General features: G+C 32.3%; 1 protein-coding gene across 1 annotated transcript; it reads left to right on the top strand.

Annotated features, from left to right (window-relative positions):
- Positions 1–14,904: 14,904 nt before the first annotated feature.
- Positions 14,905–18,700, top strand: LOC18037346 (LRR receptor-like serine/threonine-protein kinase HSL2). Its single transcript, XM_006426111.2, has 2 exons — positions 14,905–17,517; positions 18,357–18,700. Exons 1-2 carry the CDS (start codon positions 14,940–14,942, stop codon positions 18,698–18,700), a joined length of 2,922 nt encoding a protein of 973 aa, XP_006426174.1. The 5' UTR covers positions 14,905–14,939.
- Positions 18,701–19,426: the final 726 nt, after the last annotated feature.

The following is a 19,426-nucleotide window of genomic DNA, read 5'->3' as shown; positions in this document are numbered from 1 at the left end:
GACAACTCTTAGGGAAAAAAGAATCTTTTAATTGGATGGAGAGATGGTGGATTTATATAGCTGCAGAACATGTTAAAAGAAAAAAAAAACAATAATTAATTTTTGGTGAGACTGTAAAGAAATAGCTCATAATATATATGTGTACCCACACACACACACTAGGGGGAACAATTAATTTAGAATATTATATCAGAACGCACGTTAATTTCTTCAAGACAATGATTTCTTAAAATATTTTCACATACATTGAAATAGATGAACATATAAATAGAGCATGATTAAAGTGTGCAAAGTGCACGACTACACGCATGTTGAGCTCCTATTTAAGAGAAGTTGAGCTGTGAAACCTACAACTCCGAATAAAAGCTTAACACATACGAATAGCGCACAATAAAGTGTACGACTCAGCCCACGTGATCAGGCCACCCCTTCTAATCCATTTATAGTTTTAGACTTTTAGTCTATATCGTCCATGCAAGTCATCTTGGGAATGATATCATATGGCCCAATGGATTGAAGACGGCATTTGTCTTTTTGTCTTGCTTAACATTAATTTTACCAAGGAAAATGCTGGTTGCCCCGGGTCAAATTCTGAAAGTAATCAAAACGATGCCGTTTTGATTTTTTTTTTTTCTCTTCTTCACGAAACGTTGTTGTTTCAATCAAGTAAAAGCAAAACCAACTAAAGCAGAAAAAACGCAGAGAAATAATTACTTTATCAACTGAGAAAAACGCAGAATCTTTAAGCTCTTCATCTTCAATTCGCCACACCCAAGCGAAATGCAGAATCTTTAAGCTCTTATATTTCTCGAAGGTGATAAGATTTGGCTCAGACAAGGCAAAAGCAAAAGCTTGAACAAGATAGAGTCTCAACATTGTCCATGATTCCTAACCTCATCAGCATTAACAATAACGTTTGCTTTTGCCTAGGTCAAACGGCAATGTTTGTTTTTGGTAGGGTGAAACGGTAGCATTTCATGAAGAAGAGGAAAGAAAATAAATAAATAAAACAGTGTCGTTTTGTTTTAACTTTCGGAATTTGACCCGGGGTAAATAACAGTACTGTTTCACCAATTACCAACCAGTATAACCAAGCAATTATGAATGGTATTAAATGTTAGCTTTGTGTTTTTCTTCATCAAACATGCATTTCCTTTCCTATATATATATATATAACTTATTCTCAAGAAACTAACACAAGATTTCTAAACTTGAAATTACATGTGTTTATTTATATTTGCTGTTTACTTTAGATGCACGTATAATTTGAAAGTAGCCCTAGATAGTGGAAGCAAAGAAGTGGGCAAACGACATTGTCGGCCTCTTTGATCTCAACACTAGCTGACCAGGTCCAGCACAAAAAAGTTTTTGTCTTCTAGAAAAGGTAACTTTGGCGACAATTTCTTTGATGGATTTCTTTGAATGTAAAAGAATATATTGACGTTAAAGGCACAACACCCAAATCCTTCATTGTCAAAGAGGGTGGCTGTCTCATTGATACTAATAGCTTTGGTGTATATATATATATATAAATTAGTGTGCGTTCATACGACATTTGCAAATGAAACTTTAATCTACCAAAGTCTTAATCGCGTGTGTGTGTGTGTTAACCCAATGCCCCTAGCTCATATATTATAAGATTAATAGAAAGATATTCTGCTTATTTAAAATATCATTATCTTCGCCAATAACTTAATTACAGTACCATGTTCGAGGAAACAGTAATGTCGGCTGGCATAAACATGTTTTGCAAAATTTAATTTGTTGATGTGGTATGTTGGCTTGTGTAGTAAATTATTACCATATGTGATTAATCTTTCAATGGTTGTTGAAATACTAATGGTTCCAAATTGGGTAAGTAATGAAATTAAGATTAGAAACTAAGAAGCAACACCATCAATTACTATCACATAAAAATAATTAACTTGTTTGTTTAAAGTTTGCGGATGAATTATATTGTATCACACAGATCTGACTTCAAATTGCATGATAATTAAAATCTTGAACTTGTTGTTGGGCAACGGGACCATGAAAGAGAGACATTTGGTTTTCTTGGCTTATTGCTAGAAAACAGACCAAAGGGTAAGTTGAAAAGCTCTTTTCACCGGCCACCTACAGGCTACAGCCAAGAACAGTACAGTGCATTGCCAAAATAAGCCGCATGCACGGCATGCCTTGTGTCTCTTATTCCTCTTTCTTCTGGGGCCGCTCTTTATAACCCCTTTACTCTCTTACCTTTTCCTTTCCGTCTTCTCTTATATTCTTCTTCCTCCTCTCTCATAGTTTCTCTCTCAAATTTGAGGGAGAGGAATTAATTAATAAAGAGAAAGGATTTGTTGGTGGGGTTTGCCTTAGAGGACAAGCACTTCTCATCTTTCTCAACCACCCATTTTACTTGTAAGATGCAATGGCCAAACTACCCTTACCGGGGACTTGGCATTTACTTGTGTACTCAAAAGGTCATTTTGGGTAGATAAGTACTGAATTATAAGGGGTAGTGATGAAAACAATGTAACTCTTTCTCCCTGAACAACATTCCTTCACAGATAGAAAAAGAAAGGCAGACAGGATGGAGCCAGGCAATTGTAGTCATAGCTTTTTACTCAATTTCATATTTAGATTTTTCATCATAAACTACCCTTCTTCTGGTTTAACAATAATATCCTTCGTTCAACTTCTTTAGAATCTAAAGAAGCTAGGAAGAGCTGCAACAAGTTTTCATCATCAGCCATTCACCATGTCCATGTGAAGAATCTGATCATCAACAATTAAATACAGTATGTATGTATACATGAGAACTTCAATTTTCATGTTATTAGTTATGAGGATAATTATGTCGCTATTTCTTCCAACTTTACAATATATTGAACTGTTTTCCTTTCTATATATAGTTAATGCAAATGATAATTTTACACTAATTACGAGTGTTTGTTATTTCTTTTGATTCTTACATATATAAATACATACATACATACATATATATGTGTGTGTGTGTGTATCTTTGTGCTTTCTTATACTGCACGATGTTTTATTTTAAGTTTATGTGTGTTTACAGGAAGAGGAATTAAAAGAAAATTCTAAGTAGATCTGATTACACTTTTAACTGAGATTTGTTGAGAATTTGTCAATTTGTTTTCTCTGTAGCATGATCTGTAAGGTTATGAATTACTTGGATCTTCAGTCCCAGTGGTGTAGTTACTGTTTTTGATTTGTTGTTATTGAACAATACAATTATTTGCAGCTGCCAAATAAAGTGCCAAATTAATTGTCAGTTTTGTTCCGATGTCCATGTTTAAGCTTTCGCGTCTCCCATTCATCAGGCCGGCGACAATCCGCATTAATTAATTAATTGTCTTTTGTTGTTGACATTAAGGTAAGGTTGTATAGACTGGGAATGGAACTCCATGTTGCACTCCACTGTTAAGAATCTCTAAAAGCTTGCTTCTACATTAATGATCATCAATCCCGGATTAATTTGTCCCAGCATTGTCATTATTTTTTGTGCATCTCTAGTCTTGCCATCTTCATTTTATTGAAATGCCTGTACCCAATTAACTTACTTTTTTCCATGATAAAAAAGCAAGCAGCCAGCCGAATCCGGTTGCTTCCCTTGTTATATTTGTTTACAAAGCAATATTCTGCACTGCATATGTCCCCTATAATAAACCTGAGATACTCAATCCTGGCCCCTGGAATCCACATGGTTTGTCACTAGTTGTTTTGATCATCGATGGTTTACACGTAAGATTCAGCAAATTTTGCAAGATTGATTTCTTGAATTTCTGGGATGCCAACTCGTATTAATTATTCACGTAATTAGATTCTCAAATAATAGAGATTACTGCTGTGTATCTTGTTTAAGTACATTTTTTGTTATTTAATGCTACGAACGATATGGAAGATTATCGATTTGTTTTTCCTATGTTAATTTGTATGAAAAATATAAATAAAAAAAATCTTTAGAATTGATTCTGGCGCGTCCATTATTGGTTCTTCGCTTTAACTATTTCCTTTAATCTAATTAAAGGGTATGATTTTTCTGCATGCTATGGAAAAATGGGAGGACTCCGCTGGTTCCTAGCGGATTCCTTATTCTCTGTTTTCGAATATTTTTGCAGTACTTAATTAAACAAGCCGGTGTTTAAGGATATGATAATTTCGAGGATTTTATATATATTTGTTTAATTTGAGCTCGTTTTCTTGTGCACATGAAGATGATGAAGTCAAAAATATCAGTGCTGGTAGTAAATTAATTAATCTGTTGATTCCACTGCTATCATGTGGATTCTTACTGTTTTTCCGCTTCTTGGGGTTTTATTATACCTTCAGTGTTCACAGAAGGGATACAGGCTACGTTAACTTTTTGGTTGCATGTCATGCTAAGATTATTATAGCAATTGTAATCCCAAGTATGATTTTTTTTTTTAAACGAAATAATGAATTGGATTTTACATTTTCGGCTGCTTTATGTTTTTTCCCATAGCTTACGTGGAAAATAATTTTATTATTATTTTCTTTTATTAATTCTTACACTTATTGAAGTTTGAATCTGAGGTAGTAGGAAAATTACTCTTTATTCTATTATAATTTACTGTGGAAGCGAGCTAGAAAAGCAAGTTTGCATCTTCTTCAAATCCTATGAAAGATTTGTATTTTGTGCTAATTTATAATGAATTGAGTAATGATATAGCCACAAACTCTTGTACAAACTTATTTTGTACAAACTGATGTGACATGATAACATTGATTGAATTACATATCACTTGGCTCACATGATTTATTTTTATTATTTTATATTTTCATTCAACCAATGAATTAATGCCACATCAGTTTGTACAAAATAAATTTGTACAAGAGTTTGTGGTTGTATCATTATTCTAATGAATTATATACTTTTCATGTATCATTTTTTGGAAACACCAACAAATAAGGATTTTGTTTGTGTTTGAATTTAAAAAAAAAAACAATTTGAAAAATATACCAAAACTTCAATTTTTTTTTTTTTTTATCATTCTGAAATTTCATTCAAAAACCAAATGATAGTATAATGACGTACAAATAATCAAGATCGTCTACACACAATTCTTCTTGGTAGACAATGGATTACACGTCATAAGCTAGAAGTAGATCGTTTCATCTTCAAGTCTTTCATATCATTCTCAGCCAACAAACATGACTCTTTGACTACTACGATGATATATTATGCTTGGGACTTACATCAACTTAAAAGAGTTATTTCAAATAAATTATAGTTTAATTGTCAAACACTCTTGGATTATTCCTCATAACTTGTAGGTTGATGTAAATTACATTATTGTATATCTTTATACTTGGGTAATATGGCTTTAAATATAAGCAAATAAGGCAGTCGCCTAAGGTCTTATATTTTAAAAATGTCTTATTTTTTGAGTATTTCCTTAATAATTCTTTAATTAATAAAGTTTTTTAATTATGTAACGTAGGAAAGCCTAAACTATATTTGTTAACCTTAGTGTTAAAGAAATATAATTAATAACATTGTCTAACTATTAATTCATTCATTACCTGTATTTTCAAGAAAAAAAATTAAAAATGTAAAGAAAACTTAATTATTTAACATTAGAATTTTTGACTTTTAGTATTCCTTTTAATTTCTATTAAAACCCTTATACTCTCAAAAATCAATGGATGAAACAGTTTCTTCATATCTTATCTACAAAGAAAATTACTACATTCATTAGTTCATTTAAAAAAATTAATTTCTTTAAATATAAAGTTCATATCCATTATCTAACCATTAATTCACCTTCACAATTTTCTATGTTCTGCAATTCCAAATATTCTATTTTAAAATAGTATTTTTTTAATTCATTTGTTTGTTTATTTTTGTAATGGCTTTAATGGAAGTAAAAAAGATATATTCTTTACTATTTTTTTAGGTTTTGTTTCTAAAAATTTTCAAGATTTTCTTAATGATTGTTGAAATTCAAGAACTAAATATGGAACAAATTTTAAGATATTTTGTGTTTCTTTGAGTATTGAAGTTGTATAATAATAAAAAAAGGATACATATAATACAATTTACAAGCCCATAGACTTAAAGCCTATTAGGTAAGTCCAAAAAATGTGTAAACATAGCTCAAACATAGATAATCCCAAATAAAGCACAATATTTATAAAAAATAAAAAACTCTTATAAATACTAAAAGGAGACTCGAATCCTTCACTCTAAAGTTGAGAAGAGTTTCCGACCAATCCAATTAATGGGTTGTTGGCATACTTGGGAGGCTTTGAATCTAGAAGTAAACTACGATATAGTACTAAAAAGTAACAGACGCCTAACACAAATATGTTGACCTCGACCACACTATAAGAGTCAACCCAATTAAGCTATCACTCGGAGATATATAAGTCTTTTTTTAATCAAATATTAATCATAATTTATTTATAGAATTTTCCATTGTTGCTCTAGGATAGATAAATATAAGGAAAAGAGAAGAGAGACAAAATAAAAAGAGAAATTATGTGATTTTATTGTATGAGATCCTCTAATTGTGCTATATTTATCGGCTTGAGCATGAATTTACAAAGTAAACACGTCTAGAGTAATTTGCTTTAGAAGCCCTAGCTTGATAGGTATAAGTGGCTCTTCAATGATATGGTTAATGGTGTGTCTACTTCTCATATTAGAGAATTAAAAATTATAATCGAAGTCATTAATAGTGTTTACTTCACAAAATAAGAGCGAGAATCGGAATAATGAGACCCACGCCAATTTAGAAATCATTCCCATTAATTTCATTCCCAGAAAAATTGGAAATCAAATTGTGATTCTCAAAACCATCCATTTTACGCCCATTAAATTTTCATAATTCCCAAATTACCCACAATCAAGTTCTGTATTTTTTTATATTTTGGTCCCTATAGAATGTAAAATTTATGAAAACACTTAAAAGTTTTGTATTATTTTCAAATAGGTCCTTTATACTTTCCAAGGCCCACCTCACGGCATCCAAGTTGAGAGAGCTAAATTGAACAAGTATGGTTGTCCCTTGTTGGGATGTTGTTGTCATTATTGTCGTTAATTTCATCATTATCATTTTGAAAATTTATTATTTTTGTTGTTTTAATTAATATTATTGTCATTATTATTATTTTCATATTTATTTTTATTATTATTATTATTATTATTATTATTATTGTTATTATTATAATATATATACAAATAATATCATGGCTAATAATTAACAAAGAGTATTTTACTAACTTGTAACAGTTCATTCTAATTCTAAAATAAATTAAACACATTAATAAAAATATAATTAATTTCAATTTTGATTTCTATAATTCAAATAAACAATTTATTCTAATTTGAATTTCTTATTCCAATTCTAATCCGTTTCGATTCCATTTAATAAACGCACGATAAATTTACAAATAGATTTACAAATACTATACATGTGCGCGCGAGCTATTCAAACCTTACAATTATGGATGTCGTGAACATCTTAGTTTTATCCACTCAGGGAGATTATCGTGCTCTATGTCCACTTTTCAGCAAATTAATGGAGTGATTATAAGGAAACCATTATCTTTATTCTTTGATGCCACCGGTACTGATGAGGTGTTGACTTGTGTCTGACATTTAGGCATCGTTAGTCCTTTAATAGATGGTGCAAAGGTACACCCTATAATTTTTTGTTAACACTCAATTACGTCCCTAATATCCAATCTGTTAGAAAAAAATTTTTTTGAGACGGTAATATATGTTATGCGTTTCAAAAGATTTTCTTCTCGTTATTATGATTTATCAAATCTAGAAAAATGTAAATGTGTCAATATATTATTAGAGTGACGCTGATGACTTTAGCTACCACGTTCCATGTGAAATTTAATGGACATTTTTTTTTTTTACAAGAAAATGAAACTTTCATTCAAGAGCAAAAGAGTACATCAGGTGGAAAATTATCCTTCCATGTGACAGTTTTTGAGCTTCTCAAAGCTCTTTTATCAAGAGAGTAAGCACAATTATTACAACATCTTGGGACATGTTGAATTGATAACGATTGAAACTTCTCCTTGTAGCTGTGAATATCTGAAATTGTCCACACAATCTCCTTCCTGCCACTGGTTTTACTGTTGGCTAAATTGGCAACTTCAATACAGTCTGTTTCAATTATCACTGCTGCTCAGCCTTGCTTCCAAAGCAATTTCCAATCCCCATTTGACCGCCTCAGCTTCTGCTGCTGTGACATTATCTTGGAATTTTGTGCTTTTGACTGCTGCCACTATAACTTGCCCTTGAGGATTTTTGATAACAACCCCCAGGCCTGTGAGCTGCTGCTCTGTGTGGACAGCTGCATCCACATTGACTTTGTAATAACCAACAGGCGGGGGGCACCATTGGTCTTGCTTGCTGACATTTTCACTTCTTTTGCTTGTCTGCTCTTTCCCATGGACTTTTGATAAACCTCTACAGCAGCTTGTGCTCTTTCCCATGGACTATAACTTGCCCTTGAGGATTTAATGGACATTTACTATTGGGAATGGATAAAATTTTATAATGCTTAAACGATTCAATTGAATTTGCCGTCAACCTATGATTTTTGATTGGAGATATGCTTCTCATTCCGTCGACGTTTTATTAATTATTTTCTCGTTCATATTATATTATGTCCAACATAAAATGCACATACAAAATTTTTATCCTTATTCATTTCCATATTGATGACAAATAGGATCTACAATTATAGTGAAAATCTGCATACATGATATATCAGGCTTCAAACTGGGTTTCTTACAAAAATTTAAACAAAAATCTGGTTTTTAACTCGACATGCCGATCGAAAGTAGTCCAAATGTGCTGCTGCATTTCGTCGTAGATCGAAGAGATATGTATAATAATATAAGGAATAGATATCCACATAAATTTTTTTTGTGGATTTAGGATTTCACAATAATGTGAAAGGTTCTTGCAGACAACTGCACGAGGAAATGTTTACATATATAGAATTTTCATCAAATACGGATCCCGCATCTTTTCAAATGCGGATTCACTATATACATTATATGGAGCATTAATTATTTGAATAAAAAATTATAACAAATCTGCATTTTAATATATCCAAGCTTCCACATTAGAATATATGTATATATATATATAGAGAGAGAGAGAGAGAGAGAGAGAGAGAGAGAGAGAGAGAGAGGACTTATCTAGTTTAGGATCTTGAACTTTATTAAAATCCGAGAAAACCATTAAGTTATATTGTTTAACAGTATAATTCTATTACATTATTGGACTTATCTGGTTTAGGATCTTGAACTTTATTAAAATTCGAAAAAACCATTAAGTTATACTGTTTAACAGTATAATTCTATTACATTATTGAACCATATGGTTTAGTAGCTTTCCTAATTATTAGGCTATTAAATCATATGATTTAATAGTTTTTTTTTCAGACTTTAATAAATTCCAACGTCAGAGATTGGAACATATATATATATATATATATATATATATATATATATATATATATATATAGTAATTTTTATTTATTAATGAATGCTTTTTATGCAATTACTTAATGACAATTTTTTTATTCAAAAAATCCCTGTTAAAAAAAATAAGTTTAGCTATTGCCTTTGGGCCGGGGTATGGCCGTATGGGGCAAACGGTCGAGCCTTGATCTTATACGTATATTGCAGACAAATAACAGCACACATGTTGCTTGGGCCTGAAGCAAGTTAGGCAAATATTATATAATCAAACAGAACAGCATTGAATGCACGGCCCCAAGGAGCGCCGAACATTTGTAATTTCGACGGATTCTCGTCCAGACAACGGTTTCTTCATGCCGACGCATAACCTGCTTTGCCGGCTGGTTGCTGTTATTTTCCGAGCAAACTTCCCTTATTTTTAACAAACTACGAGCCAAGAAAACTATTTTATGTATTCCATCGATCATATCCTTCAGATTTGATTTAAGCTTCAAACTATTTGGATTAATGTTGAAAGTTTCCAAGCAAACTTTCTACCGGATATTCAGTAAACATCAAATCCACCGGTAACCTAGTGTTGTTCTTGATTTATGACACCAAACTCGTCTGTAACGAGTAAAATTATCCACAACAGATGGATTTTAGTGGATGGGTTTGTAGGTACTACCATTGTCATCTCTAATTTTATCTCTATTAACAAAAACTCAAATTTTAGACTTTTAAGAGTGGAGGCTGAAAAACTTTTGTCAAATGTTAAAATATCTAAAATATCTTCAACTTATTTGATAATCTTATTTTATTCTTTTTATAACATAATTTTAAAAAATTTGTCTATTAAAATAATTTTATAATTTTTAATGAAAACTATCATTAAAAAATAATCAACTAAAATTTTTTGGGTAAAAGTTCTACTAATAAAAGTTCTACTTGAAAATTTGTACCAAAAGGAGGCTTAGTCTTTTATTTCCAGAATAACTTAGGAAGTAGGTGTATCCTATTATTATAAATAGAGAGAAATTATTATTATTTTGATGCCATTTTGAATAATAAAAAAATCACTCCTTTAAAATTTCCTTTAGAATTATCTGTTAAAATCTCTCTTCTAAACTCGTTTGTATTAGAATGTCATCTAATCTCACTTAAAATGTTATTAAAATTTCATTGAGTCATTTAGATTAAAACAAAATATAATCACACTTCGATTAAAACATAAACCTATTGCATTGGCTTGGTCTGATAGTATAACGATATTTAGTATTATCTATGCTATCAATCTACTTCCACTACCTTACTCCATCACTACCTTTCTAAAAAATAGTTATATACGTTCTTTTAAATTTTGAGAGTTACCAATTTAATGGCAAATCAGCAATAATGTTGCCAAATGCTAGTAGAAAACGAAATGCAGAGAACATATTATTTCTTCACTTGGAATCAGATGCCTTGCTTGATGGGCTGGCATTTAAAAGAATTTATGCGCAAATAAATTATATATTCCAATCTTCCACTCCGGCATATGTTTAAAAGAAAAGAAAAAAAAAAGTGTAAAAATGCTCCATTCCAGGTAGAGTAGTGAAATAAATGATAATCAAATGAATAAATCATTTGAAATACAACTTTCTTATAAGTGCATTGGATGAGTGTTAAGTTTCTTCTGTTCGCAAGCGTAATTTATAATAGAAAGACTCGATGGCTGGACACACTTAAGATGTATATTTCGCTAATTCATGTTGAAAAGATAACTTTACGAGTTAAAAATTATATCAAACTTGTATTATTGGTTTAGGAACTATTGATGTGAGATATTTTCCGGCCATTTTCATTATTTATAGACTGACCTTTTTGCATGGTTCTTGTTATTTGAAAAGATTGCGTGGGCCACATCGAATATGAGTTGGATGCGGTACTATATAAAAGTCTACAATGTTAGGGGCTATTTGTCTTTTTGATTCAATGACATTATTGATTTAATTTTATGAAATCGTTTATTTTTTTAATTTAATGAAAAACTTTAATTATTAAGTTATTAAGTTAAAATTTTATGCATTTTGTTTAATTTAAAAAGTTTTAATGTTACCATTAAAATATATTCTTTAAAGTATTCCTATTTAGTTAATTAATTGCTATCTTTACCTAAATAACCATTAGTATTGTTACCTCTATAACTTGTGATAATATAGTGTCAACAAAATGTTAGGGGGCTATTTGTCTTTTTCATTTAATGACATAATTGATTTAATTTTATGAAATCGTTTATCTTTTTAACTTAATGAAATTTTTCAATCATTAAGTTATTAAGTCAATTTTTTAAGTATTTTTTTCAGACTTTTATTATTTTGATCTTTTTATTTTCTTTAAATTAACATTATTTATCTTGATAATTTTTCATATAAAAATATCAGGAACTACAATAAAATTTATTAACATATACTAATTTAGAATATTAATAGTTGTATTCAATTGAACATGATTTATGTTATGATAACATATTATCTTATTTAGCTTTTTTGAGATATGTTTATCATTTGTTTAACATTTATAATTTGTAAAAATATAAAAATATTAGTTTTCAGATTTTTTAAGTTAAAAAAATAATTTTTAGCAATTCAAATGAAAAAATAAACGCACTATTAAAATTTAAACATTCAGTTCTATTAAGAATTTAAACTAATTCAGATATATTTAAATATTATATAAAGGAATAAACACCACTTCAATCATGAATTGAGGGTTACTTTAAACTTTTATATTTTACCATGAACTCTTTTCAACACATGTTCAACGTGCTAAAGTTAGTGTGCTCGCCCAATTAGAAGTTTGTCATCTTACAAATCTAATAGGTCTAATGGTTAGTTCTACAAATTCTTTATTATAATTTGACGGATCTCATAATATTAGAGTGAATGGTTCCACTACGATTTCCATTAGGGAACCACTAGACCTAGCAAAATAAAAACTCCTGATCGATGGTTTAACCACCCCTTGAAGTTTTTTCTCTTGTTAAAATGACGAGAAATCTATGAAATTTATCCAAATTTCCAATTCATAAATTATTGAATTCGAAATATTTGGAAGGGGATTGATAATTCCACAGGAAAGATTTGACACAAGTTTTCATTCACATTACATATGGAATGAAATAATTTGATCCAAAGATTTGACTCCAAATTCACTCTCAAGTTGCAAGTCGAAATTTCAAATTTAGGAAATGGAATTAATTCCCAAATTGACGTAGACCAACCCCATTCACCACTATTCCTGAAATTATTCATCCATTAAAGTATACTTCTCTCCTTTTCTTTAACCTAAAATTTAAGCCATATTTGAATATCATGATCGCTAACAATGAAAAGCTTTCGACTCAATCCAATGCACTGGTAAACTGAAATTGCCCATTTGTCAAATGCCTAAAAGAAATAATAACACTTAGGTGGCGTTTGTTTTTTTGTCTGTAATCTGAATAAACCTGAATTAATTTGAATTCTGAATAGGTCTGAATGTCTGAATCTGAATAATATATTTATTTTTTTGTCTGAATCTCAGAAAATAAATATTAAGTTGTTTGTTTTTTTCAACTTAAAAAATTGAAAATATGTACTTTTACATTTGTATCCTTATTAAATTTGAATGTCAAATAAATAATATATTAAATACCATAATATTTTAACATTTATAAATAAAACTATATTCAAGTGAATAAATAATTATTTTGGAATTTTAATATATAAAATACTATAAATTTTAAATTTTATCGTATATAATATAAGAAAGAAAAAATAGGGATATTTTTATGTGGGGTAAATATTTATGGGTGAGTTTTGGGATAGACATGAAAAATAAATTATAAAATTAGGATATTTTTGACATTAGCAAGTAATTGACTTAATTCAGATTTCTCCATTAAGTAAAAAGCAAAAAAAATTAGTTTATTTTATTAAATCAAAATTATCTAAAAAGTCTCATTAAGTTATAAAAATAAACATCTCTAATTAACTTAATTAATTAAGTTAAGTCACTTTAAGTCATTAAGTTAAAAAACAAACGCCACCTTAGTCATACTTTGGCACCAATCACTTCCTAGAAAAGTGCTCTTTTTCTTGTTCTATTTTTTTTAAATAGGAATAGATAAAATTTAAATTATTTTTTTTGTAGTCTCTATTTTTTTTAAGATTTTAATTCTAATCATAATTAAAAAATAAAAATAAAAATATTGTGTGAAGAAGTCAAATAATGCTATGTCATAAGACAAAATCGTGGATATCATTATCAAACCTAATAATATTTTTAATACTAAATTCAATGAGTCTTATTACAAGACCACTGATGGACCCATTTTAGAATTGGCAAATGACTCAAAAGACAGAACTCATAACTACTAAAAAAATAACATTTTGTCACTTTGTTTAGAAAAAGCTAAAGTCGAAAGCCAAGCCAGCAATGTCTTGCCGTTGCGCAGTGTCGCTCGTTCTGCAATTATAACCCCCTAATGAGTAATCACCACCTAATTTTTGACAAAGTGATCATTGAGTCAGTGTCAGTGTCATATCAGTTATCAAATTTAAATTGGTACAAACACAATCCATTTAATAAGACAATTACTAAATTACAGCTGCTGCGCTTACACCCATACAAAAACATGCAATAAGTTAGTAATAAGTACTGGGATCCGCATGATTTTGTATGTGGTGTAAGTAATATATATATATATTGTATCAATATATTATAATCCAAACTCGATTTGGAAAATAAACTAGTGACTCAATACATTTATTTAATAATTTTGTAATTGTGTCATTTAATAAGACATAATCCAATGACTTACTTAATAACTATATAACACGATTTATATCACATATTTTGACACCTTTTTTTCACAAAATCTCTAAATAATATTATGTATTGATAATTATGAAATATATATATATATGTCTACTAAAATATAATATTATTATGTCTATAATCTTATGAAGTTGAACATCGTGTAAATATTCATTTTTAAAAAAATTATATTTTATATTTGAGTTTCGATGATGAGATTCTCTAAATTAGTTTAGACTGAAAACATAAGTGTCATTTAAATTTTATAAAAATAAATTAATTTTAGTTAGCCATTAATCAAATAAATAAATTAAGAATTAAACATTAACTTGATATAAAAAAGAAAAAGAGAAAAAAGTGTTCGCCCAAACCAACCTCATTTAACAAATCTGTCGAATTTTGCCAGCTTTTGGGAATGGTGCGTACCCTCTAACACATTCCCAAAAAGATAATAAAAAGAAACAGGTGGCCTCAATTAATATCACAGCACTTTCCACGGGAAAACCTTGAAACTGTAATCTAATTTCTTCTTTTGCTCGTACTTGTCAACCATCTCCATGCATCAAACACACACTCTCCAGCCATATCTCTCTCTGTCCCTCTCAAAAACCCAACCAGAGTCTCTCCATTTCTCATATTGTGAAATGCGATTTCTCGGTGCCAAATCTCTAATAGCACTGTTATTTTCATTCTTGTTATGTTTTTCATTGGCCATATCTCTCCATGGCGACGCTGAAATCTTGATTCGCGTCAAGAGTGACCAACTTGACGACCCGAATAGAAAACTTGGCGACTGGGTTCGAACAAGTCAACAGAGTCCATGCAATTGGACTGGCATTACTTGTGAGACTCAGAATCAGTCTGTAGATGGCATTGACCTCTCCGGGTTCGATTTATCGGGTGGGTTTCCTAACGGTTTCTGTCGGATTCGGACACTTCGGAACCTCAATTTATCAGACAATTATTTCAATGGTACTCTCTCTTCTCAGTCTCTATCTCCTTGCTTTCACTTACAAGTCTTAGCACTCGACTACAACGTATTCATTGGCGAGTTGCCGGATTTCTCCCGAGAATTTGCTAATTTACAAGTCCTTGATCTTTCTCGCAATAATTTCTCGGGAGATATCCCGGAAAGTTTCGGCCGATTTCCGGTCTTAAAAGTGCTCAACCTTGGTGGAAACTTGCTCAGCGGTTTGATTCCTTCTTTTCTAGGCAATCTGACTGAGTTGACTCACTTCGATCTAGGTTACAATCCCCTGAAGCCCGGTCCATTGCCTTCGAGTGTTGGAAATTTATCAAAGCTTGAAAATTTATGGGCAGCAAAAGCTAATCTCATCGGAGAAATACCAGACTCAATAGGCAAACTCGCTTTTTTATCAAATCTTGATTTATCAGACAATTTTCTATCCGGGAAAATTCCTCACAGTTTTTCGGGATTGGCAAGTATAGAGCAAATTGAACTCTTTGACAACCAATTGTCTGGCGAATTACCTGAAAGTTTAAGCAATTTAACTACTCTGCTTAGACTTGATATCTCACAGAACAATCTCACTGGGAATTTACCAGAGACTATCGCTGCAATGAGTCTCGAATCTTTGAATCTGAACGACAATTACTTTACCGGCGAAATTCCGGAAAGCTTAGCGTCGAATCCCAATCTTGTTCAACTAAAGCTATTCAACAATAGCTTCAGTGGGAAGTTACCTGATAATCTTGGGAAATATTCGAATTTGGAATATTTCGACGTGTCTACGAATGATTTTACCGGTGCGCTGCCTCGGTTTCTCTGCTTCAGAAACAAGCTTCAGTGCATTATTATATTCAACAACAGGTTCTCAGGGAAAATCCCACAATCGTACGGAGAGTGCAAAACACTGAATTATCTGCGTTTTGGCGGCAACGAACTACAAGGAGAATTACCTAGCAAGTTCTGGGGTCTCCCTGAAGTTGATTTTTTTGAAATGTACAATAATAGATTTGAAGGTTCGATTTCTCCGTCAATTTCGAACGCTCGCAAGCTCACTGGTATTCTCATCAACGGCAACAACTTTACTGGCGAAGTTCCGTCACAAATATGCACCTTACGTCAACTACAAGCTGTGGATTTAAGCCAAAACCGATTTTCTGGTCACCTGCCGACGTGCATTACCCAGCTCAACAAGTTACAACAGCTTGAGTTGCAAGAAAACATGTTCACCGGAGAATTGCCACGAAATTTGAACTCACTGACCGCTCTGATTGTGTTGAATCTGTCGACGAACCGGCTTACCGGTACTATTCCTCCAGAACTTGGAAATTTGGCAGTTTTGACCTCCTTGGATCTTTCGAGTAACCTGTTGACCGGTGAAATTCCGGTAGAGTTGACCAAGTTGAAGCTAAACCAGTTCAACATTTCACACAATAAACTCTACGGTGAAGTGCCTTCCGATTTTGATCACGACTTGTTTATTTCTAGTTTATTGGATAACCCGGGTCTCTGCAGCCCGGATTTGAAACCCCTCCCTCCGTGCTCCAAAACCAAACCCGGAACCATTTACATAGTGGTAATCTTGAGCATTTGCGTCATACTTCTTGTCGGGTGTCTCGTTTGGTTCCTCAAAGTCAAATCCGGATTTTTTAGCACATCCAAGAGTCCGTGGAAAGTGGTCACATTCCAACGGGTCAGTTTCAATGAAGATGACATACTTCCGCACTTGACAGAACAAAACCTGATTGGTTCTGGGGGTTCTTGTCGGGTCTATAAAGTGAAGCTGAAGTCTGGTGAAACGGTGGCAGTTAAGAGACTCTTGGGAGGTACTCAGAAACCGGAAACAGAAACCGTCTTCAGGTCCGAAATTGAAACGCTGGGTCGGGTCCGCCATGGCAATGTTGTAAAATTATTGATGTGCTGTAGCGGTCAAGATTTTAACATTTTGGTGTATGAATATATGCCAAATGGAAGTTTAGCTGACATGTTGCATGAGAAGGGGCGCTCAGGTTCATTGGATTGGCGCATTCGGTTCTCCATAGCACAAGGTGCAGCTAAAGGGTTGGCATATCTTCATAATGATTGTGTGCCGGCCATCGTGCACCGGGATGTGAAGAGTCACAATATATTGCTGGACGCCGAGATGGTGCCACGTGTAGCGGATTTTGGGCTTGCGAAGGCGTTGCAGAGTCAAGAGGGGCAGTCTGATGATGCCATGTCGTGTGTTGCTGGGTCCTACGGCTATATCGCGCCTGGTAAGTTTATTACAGCGTTCTACACGCACGCACGCACGCACGCACGCATATAAGTTGCTTTAGTTAGAGGCTAATGCTAAGTTACATGCATGTACCTTACACCCCTCTCACATGAATAGTGAATGATGTGGGTCCACTCACTATTCATGTGAGAGGATTGTAAGGTACATGCATGTAATTTAGAGGGATCCTTAGTTAGAAGGTTTCAGATTAGAATAAGATTATCAGATTACTGTTTTTTAATCTCTTGATGTAATCTACAAATGGGTGTATGATTCGTACTGTTGAACACGTCAAATTGATAATTTGGCGCTTTGGGCTGATGGGCACACACCCAAAGAAATTTACGCCTCAGTCCAATCTGAAACTACTTGCTGATTCTGAACCGATCATCATTGCAGTCAATTTGTTGTTTTGGGACTGGCCTGGGTCCATACCGAAGAAATTCATGCTATGGTTAACTCCAATTCTGAAACTATTAGCTGATTTTGAGCTGATCATCTTTCTTTTTTATTAATTACAAATCTTTACATTCTGGACTTTTGTTCACCCTGGGGCCGGCGTTAATATGCTGATAAAGTAACAAGTGTTCTGACCACTTTGACAAATAGAGCCGCTCTTGTGTTAGCAAAACCAATCATAAGGAAGAGGAACCAACGAAGGAAATGATATTTATTGAGCTTATCTGGGAAAAAAAATGATGATTGGATAGAGAATTGGTCTCAATTGATAAGACGTTTATATATTGAATGATAAAATAATAATTTTAAATTATGATTTCTAACATTGTTGACAATGTTAAACTGCTTCTTCATATAATATTTCTTTAATTCTGGCAGAGTATGCTTACACAAAGAAAGTGACTGAGAAGAGTGATGTGTACAGCTTTGGCGTAGTGCTGATGGAATTAGTAACTGGTAAAAGGCCGAACGATCCTTCCTTTGGTGAGAATAAGGATATAGTGAGGTGGGTCACGGAGGCAACTTTATCATCTCCTGAGAGAGGTTGCTGCAGAGATTTGAACCAGCTTATTGATCCAAGAATGGATCTATCAACCTGTGATTATGAAGAAGCTGAGAAGGTTTTGAACGTAGCTCTCATGTGTACTTCAGATTTTCCCATTAACCGGCCGTCTATGAGAAGAGTAGTCGAATTGCTCCGAGTCGATAAATCATCTCATTGAAAATGATGCATCAAAAGAGATTATGGCATCAAATGAAAATGCAAAATGCATTTGCATAGTTATTGCCTGTTAGCTTGCTGCTTTATAATTTGCAACCTGCCAAATGTGTATTGAGTCAGAGTTTGCAAACATGGAGAGTAGGACTAGCAGTTTTAATTATTAGCTAATGAAATGTAGGCTTGTTCTGGTGAAGACAATTTTAGACAGAAATGCAATAGGAAGAAATTCAGGCAGCTTTAGTCTGTGATTGCTACATCTATGTTCTTTTAGGTTCCAGCTTGAAGAAATTCTCAGGGATTTTGATTATTGAATTACAACTTAAGGATCAGACAAGTTTATAGTAAATACACAAGCGATAACCTTACTACCGTACGTAGCTCCTTCTATTTGTCCACTTTCTTTTCCTTTCAAATTTGAGCCGTAATTGATTAATTATTCTCAATGTAAAACAATTTTAATCTAAGAAAAATAGAGAGAGGTACTGTAAAATTAGAATCGTCACAGCCTTTGCTGGTAGGTGCCACCTGCATTCTGCCGAAATGATCAAGAATTTCTCTTTTGTATCAGAACACTTATCTTTGCTTGACTTAAAAGCTAAGGAATGAGTTTGGCATAGCTTAAATAAATGTCTCACTACACAAACTCATAAAGAGGGGATATCAATAGACCCAAAAAGATAAAGATCAAGCATCTAAATCTACCCAAAATCATGTTCCATGACAAATT

Source organism: Citrus clementina, unplaced genomic scaffold, assembly GCF_000493195.1.
Source record: "Citrus clementina cultivar Clemenules unplaced genomic scaffold, Citrus_clementina_v1.0 scaffold_7, whole genome shotgun sequence".
NCBI lineage: Eukaryota > Viridiplantae > Streptophyta > Magnoliopsida > Sapindales > Rutaceae > Citrus > Citrus x clementina.
This window is presented reverse-complemented; position numbering and strand designations above follow the sequence as displayed.

What these genes read in the sequence shown, in the direction of transcription:
- LOC18037346 (XM_006426111.2), top strand. Translation starts at nt 14,940, where the DNA reads ATGCGATTTCTCGGTGCCAAATCTCTAATAGCACTGTTATTTTCATTC. An exon ending in CTACGGCTATATCGCGCCTG is followed by an intron (nt 17,518 to 18,356) that starts GTAAGTTTATTA and finishes TAATTCTGGCAG; the next exon opens with AGTATGCTTACACAAAGAAA.